The sequence below is a fragment of the Dipteris shenzhenensis genome, chromosome 22, assembly GCF_047967505.1.
Source record: "Dipteris shenzhenensis isolate YYH24624 ecotype China chromosome 22, Dip_SZ_1.0, whole genome shotgun sequence".
NCBI lineage: Eukaryota > Viridiplantae > Streptophyta > Polypodiopsida > Gleicheniales > Dipteridaceae > Dipteris > Dipteris shenzhenensis.
The window spans coordinates 1,897,663-1,904,218 of NC_141617.1; the positions used below are offsets into that span (position 1 = coordinate 1,897,663).

A 6,556-nucleotide genomic window follows, 5' to 3' on the forward strand; every position below is an offset into this window, starting at 1 on the left:
AAAGTTCTAAAATTCTGTTTCCGCGTTTTCTAAGAAGAGTAGCTTCTCAAGTACTTCTTGACATCTACGTTTAATGTTTTCGGTGCGTCTGCTTGACTGAATATCTCTGACTTCAAAAATACCACATCTGTTCAAGGCAGAAGCAAGAGGAATACACTCCTTAACCAGCCTTTTCAAGTGCTCTGCTGCCTGCTTAACTGGAAAGGACCATGAGGGACAGTCCACACTGAAGAATCACGCAGAGCTGCCTCCCGCCCATATAGATAAGGACAAACTTTACTACGCCTTGAGCCGCTGGCCCAAGTATCTACTACATATCCCATCTCATCAGAAAAGTGCAACTGACAATAAATTAGGAACAATGGTATATACACATGGATCATGCTATTAATGTGGTAGCTCAAAAAGGAAAGTAAAATGTTTGCCAAGCACTCTTACTCAGGCAATGAGCTTGAAAGAGTGAGATATCTTTCCACAAGCCCTCAAGCAATTAGTCAATATCAAAAACCGACTAAACCATGTCAAAAAATAAACTAATGGTAAGAATTTCACTTGCGCCCTGAAATTTGATCAGTGTTTGCTAGCTTGCTTTGTTTGACTAGTGCACTTTACATATATAACATTTAGGTAGATTGAGCAATCCATACCTTGCTGATATTAAAAGCTCAACACTTTGGCTGTCTAGCAATAATATAAGAAAATTCAAAGTCATGATTTCGCTCTCTGCAGCAATGAAATAAGGAACCATACAATGATATGTTGTGTCTGAAAACAAAATGGTTCAAATCTAGCACCAATGAATGATCAAGCTTAACATGCTAGCATCAGTTGTGCCCTCACAGGATTATCAAAGTAGTATGCTTCTTTTAAGCCTCATTGAGCGAACCATATTTATAACAAAATTTTGCAAAACATTTACAAAATCAAGCATTTCAATAGCGCCTGCGAATATGAGGAGCAACAGGAAAAACAGCTATCAAAATTGAGTTCCTAGAAATAAATTAGACCTGAAACAGCCCATCTAGAAGGATGCCCTTTAATACTCGTTTTTTAACTCTTTTTTGAGCTCAAAGGTGCACCGCCTATATGCACCACCAGTCAACTTTTTCCGTGCTTGCAAGTATTGCGCCATCTGTGAGAGAGAACGTTCCTCTAAAGAAGAGTTGCAAATCCTTGATCTCTGGAACTTACTTTTCATACATTAGCCCATGGGTTTGGTTCCACCTCCTCAAGGTTTGATTGCAAAAAGAGGCTGCAAGGAAGTGCCATTAATATAAGGGAAAAGACCACGAGATACGTATTGTGATAAAAAACACTACTCTTTCCATATACAGATCTTACAAAAAAGTAATCATAGGTTAAGGGAATTACTGTGTCAACAGACACCGGCTTCCCATGTTCTGCAAGAACTTCAACTATTGTCCCTGTCTGGTCTGCCTATAAAGCAAATCACCATCTAGAATGTCACAAAATAGGCCAAGACCATATGCAAACCTAGAAAACTAGCATATCCAACATGCATGGCGAAAGACCCATACTCAATCCAGAAGGGAGGGATCAGCATGCACAAAATAGGTACCTCAATCTCATTCATTAACTTCATGGCTTCTACTATGCAAATCACTTGTCCCTTTTGAACCTTGTCCCCAACCTGTACACCCACATATGCAGGTATCAAATCAGAGGATCCTAAAGCTTTCTCACAAGGACAACTGATTGGAATAGCATAAAACAAGAAAACTGCAAATAAAAGGTAATGTACATAATTACAAATCAATCATCAAATGTAGCTACGAACAAAAGCAACCAGAAAAGTTAATGGCCATTGAATATCCTGACCTTTACAAATGGAGGTTCACCAGGAGCAGCGCATTGGTAGAAGGTCCCAGCCATGGGTGATGAAATACGTGGCAAATTAGAGGCAGGGGTTGCAGCAGGAGCTCCGGCAGGTGAAGGGGAAAGGGCAGAGGGAGGGGGAGGGGCAGGGGCAGGGGCAGCTGAAGGGGTTGGAGCTGCGGCCAGTGGTAGAGGGGGAGAAGCATATGCAGGATATGGTGTCTGGGCAACAATGTGAGGAGGTGGAAAAGGAGGAGCAGAAGGTGATGATAAGGCTTCCTTTTTCCTTATTACAAGTTCATAATCCAGATGTTTCAATTCCAACTCCACAATATCTCTGGAGTCCACGAGCCTGCACAGGAGTTTGAATGAATTTCTTTTCTAGATACAAGGCGGCAAAGTCCTAAATTCGTCAACCAGAACCTAATTGGGCGACGACGACACAGGGAAAAATTATGGCCAACAATAGAATCAAGGGACTACAAGAGACTTACTTCACCAAGTTTGCAACATCTGTCATTAAAGCAGAAATTGTTCCTTCTTTAACTGTTATAGCAGGCTCTTCAGGAGCATCATCCTGAGATTTCACTTCAAGCTTTGATGGGACCACTGCGGCTGCATTTGGGGAGCCATCTACAGCAACCTGAAAATCAAGTATTAGGGAAACTAAAATCGCCAACCTATGCCAGACAAACCCTTTTGTCTTTGAACAAGAAGTCTTTACGAGGAAACTTAGCCATTAGCCTTCTGCTTGAGTGCTAGCCTTCATCTCAGTATGAAGGCCGTTACACAATGGATGCTCATGTGTGGGGTGTGTGGCTATGTGTGCAAGTGTATATGTTTAAGTGGAGTCTATCTCACCCCTGGCTATCATAGTAGCTAGTTCCTCCTATGCATGATTACCTTGAGGGTAACTATTATGAAATTGAAAAATGCACTATTAGTTTGGTCTTTAAATGGTGAATTTGTGCATGTTCTTTAATATATACATGTATATTTCATAAGATTGCAATGTGGAAAAAGGTGAGAAAGAAGCGGTTGAAGAAGCACAAGAGGAAAGACAGGAGAGAGTATTTAGAATCACACGATCAAGATCGAGGAGAAAGGTACTTAGCGAGCAAAGTAATGCTTGTTCTTGAATATAAACTGCCTTGCTTTTGGGATTCCGTGGGTGAAACTACCGCTTAGAAAGATAAAAATCTAAAACAGAAAAGGAGATTCTGCAATTAATCTTCGTTTGTAAACTGTTCTAGAAGAATGTAGAGTATGGACGGAGAGAGACAGAGAGGGGGGGGGATTTCATTCGCACCTGAGAAATCCATGAAGCAGGCCGAGATCCTTGATGTCCCTGTAAACAAGCGAGACAATTCATCAGATATATAAAGAGAATTCCGGGAGTCAGCTTGTTGCTAAAATGGAGGTTGGAACAGCTGTTCTGTTGCAGATGTCAAAAAGGATGCATCGATCAGAAATAGTTACGACGCTTAACGATAGTGACGCCACATAAAGGCCGGACAAACGAGCGATTTGGAAGTTCGCCTACTCCTGGCGAGCATCGCTCCAGGACGATCCAAGTCCAAAAATGCAACAAGCAAGTGGCATGCAAGAGAAATGCGTGTGGAGAGAGAAGCAGAACAGATCCGGATTGCATGATTTCAAAATTCAAGGAGGACGAGAGGAGGAAACAAACCTGGGAGGGTGTGAGGGAGAAGTTGAAGCGGGGGGGGGAGAGCTTGAAGGAGAGGTGATGGGGGGGGGGGGTGGAGGAGGGAGGCGAAGGAATCAGAGGAAGAGTGAGCAGAAGCTGGTGCGATGGAGGAGTGGGAAGAGGCAGCCATGGATGAAGAACTCCAAAATGCTTCAGAGCTTAAAGATGGAGATGGTGATGACGAAGAAGGCGACGGAAATTTGGACGGACGGATTTAAAGTGAGAGTTCTCAGTAAAACCCGTCGGCCGTCCTTCCGTCCCGATTTCCGTCGCCTTCCGGCAATTCCCATGCCTTTGTCTTTGAGCCCCCTTCCAAGTCCCAACTCCACACGGTTCACACCACCCTCCTCCAAGGGGTGCCATCCTCGTTGGATCAAGACAGGTTGTATGAAAGCCACCTTGTTTTTACATGTTCGTCCATGATCCCTTCGGACATGTCCGCCCACATTTCTGAACATATAGTAAATGTGACGTTTCTGTGACATCAAAGAACTTTGGCTCATTAGTAGGCACTGTGAATGTCGGGCTGGCGGGCCTGGGTTTCGATTCTCTTAATTGGATATTGAGCTGCGGACGAGTTCTTGGGCGCCATAGGGTGGCCACCCGAAATTTGGATGGTGCCCAAACATGACTGGGCCGCCAACTCATTTTTTTGAGCCCGACGTTCGCCCGCGTGTGAAACCTTCAAATGCATGCCTTAATTTTTTATTGGATTAAAGCAAATTTCAGTGTGGGCGTCCGCTCGCATGTGAAACCCGCCTAAGGATTGCAATCGTACGTGAGTACATTGCATGTCCTGCCTATGAGCTCAAAAGCTTACCATTTAAAGATACATATGTATGGCTTTGAGGCTCAATATAGGCAAGCATCGCTCAAAGGCATACGTACATGAATAGAGGTTCTTAGGACCTTTCCATGTTGCACCCACTGATATACGCAATTCATGTCCACCATATGAAGGCCACCCATGGCCAACTAAAAAATTTCGCACAAAGTGTGCTAGGTGGTGATGGAACCCGTGCGAACTAATACAAACTTTATCCTTCAACCACGAGACCAATCAAACATTATTGACATTAAATGGCATTTAACTACATAAAAGTTGACCTCCGAGTCATGTGAACCATCACACCCGACAGACATTCTTTTTCTTCCTCCATGTCCATAGTGTAAACTGGACCCTAAGTATGAAATTTTTACTTTTTGGTCCATTTTGTAGAGAATTTTGACGTGAAAATTCAAAAGAGGCACAATGTAAATTTATGTTGGATGTCCTTTTTGAAGGGTCCATGCAGCTTAGGCTTCTGTTTCAACTCGCGCATTCATTTGGCTCAATCTTCCTAGCTATGCCACACTCCATCTCTTTAAACAACCTGAGACCATTCTAGGATTCTCACTGTAAAGATTCACCCACCATCCTATAAAACATGATGCCGGTCCCCAATTCCGTAAGGTTAAATCTTGTGTTTTAATTGGAATGTAAGAGTTCAATGTAGACATTTTCTATTTTCAAGCTGCAATGTACACTCATGTGCAGTGTGCTTTTGACCAATCCAGCTTTCACAAAGATTGCAAGCTATAAAACTACAAGCTTATAATCATGCAACCTTCAACTCCTCTCCTTTATAGCCGATGTCCAACATTAATTGTACTACTACCTGAATCAACATGTGCTGCATTGCTAAAGAGAACTACATAATTCTCCTCACAGACGAGTTCTCCTTTGCCTTCCAGCATTTCCTTCATTACATTACTCATTTCTTTTGGGTAGGCCTAATGAATATCATTCACCTTGTTATGTTTTTTATTTCTCACACGCACACCCCCACTTACACACCCATGGCCAACTACGAGGGGCCATCTACCTGTGGCTTACACAAGCAAGTAACAAAGCAGCTTCCCAAGGGAATCGAATGTGGTCAACCAACAAGTCGGCAAACGCCCAAACCACCTGAGCTACCGCTGCTCCACATTTTAGATCTTGGTTGCTTGTGCAATGTGTGCCCACACAGTCCTAGATCCTCAAACTTGACCACCTCTCACCCCTCGCACTTTCCTCATGCATACCTGTCGAGTTGACAACCAGCAACCCCACCTCCCTCTCATCCTCATTACACTGCATTCCTAGCTAGAATAGAGGTAGCAAATGGCACACTCTTTTCATCAACCAACCTAATATGAAGGTAGTGGAGGGGTCATGTTGATATCTTTGTTGGCAAGAAGCTCTTACATTCTCATCTATGCCTGGGCATTCATATTGCATTGGTTTGCACTGCTTGCTTTCTAGTCTTCTACACTTTTCATCTTTAACACACCTGGTACCAAGGTGGATGCTTCATATACTTAACCCATAGATCATCTCTTGGCACTTGCATTAGTGCTGAATCAATGTACTCATTCGGATGCAAGTAACCTCCCTTCCACACTTCAATGTAAACCTAGAACTCAATCTTCTTGGGGTACAAGGTGTAGTGGATGGGTAATAGATGGTAGTTTTTAAGCCACTTAGGTCATGCTAACTTTGTAAATGGTTGTTCGCTCATGGACCTTCCACACTAGCTTCGCCACTTCTTATGTCTTAGTAGTAATTCAAGATTGCACCTCTTCTAGAATTTATAGCACCATTGCCTTACTTCCTCTTCCTATATTGGCAAATCTAGCAAAGACATTTCCTCATCAAGGTCACCAGAAATGTTAAAATCTTAAGAAAAGTTGAGTTTATATTTATTTGGTAACATACGAGTCCAAAGTGCATGCATTTGAGATTGACAACCTATTTGTCTTTGCTATAATCAATAGTGTGAAAGTTTCCTTGGTATCTACTTCTATTGAGAGTAACCTTTATCATCAACACGTGCTTTATATCTTTATACTAGTATGCCATTTGCCTTGAATCTACTGACTTGTGAACCCACTAGAGTATTATTATCAAAAGGCAGTTTTCCCATGACTTGTCAATCATCTTGCGTCCATATTCTTTTTCCATTGCCTGAACCCAAATTTTGGACTATG

The 6,556-nt window shown here is 42.6% G+C and overlaps 1 protein-coding gene across 1 annotated transcript; it reads right to left on the reverse strand.

The window, feature by feature from the left end:
- Window positions 1-681: 681 nt before the first annotated feature.
- LOC147887607 (biotin carboxyl carrier protein of acetyl-CoA carboxylase, chloroplastic-like) lies at window positions 682-5,290 on the reverse strand. The gene is made up of 8 exons (XM_087393060.1): window positions 5,203-5,290; window positions 3,527-3,702; window positions 3,146-3,184; window positions 2,331-2,479; window positions 1,840-2,188; window positions 1,580-1,651; window positions 1,372-1,437; window positions 682-1,252 (listed from the first exon to the last, which is right to left on the reverse strand). The coding sequence occupies exons 1-8, from the start codon at window positions 5,288-5,290 to the stop codon at window positions 1,229-1,231; spliced, it is 963 nt and encodes a 320-aa protein (XP_087249186.1). The 3' UTR covers window positions 682-1,228.
- Window positions 5,291-6,556: the final 1,266 nt, after the last annotated feature.

What these genes read in the sequence shown, in the direction of transcription:
- LOC147887607 (XM_087393060.1), bottom strand. Translation starts at nt 5,290, where the DNA reads ATGAAGGAAATGCTGGAAGGCAAAGGAGAACTCGTCTGTGAGGAGAAT. An exon ending in TGCAGCACATGTTGATTCAG is followed by an intron (nt 3,703 to 5,202) that starts GTAGTAGTACAA and finishes TCCATCTTTAAG; the next exon opens with CTCTGAAGCATTTTGGAGTT. An exon ending in AGTTAATGAATGAGATTGAG is followed by an intron (nt 1,438 to 1,579) that starts GTACCTATTTTG and finishes TTTGCTTTATAG; the next exon opens with GCAGACCAGACAGGGACAAT.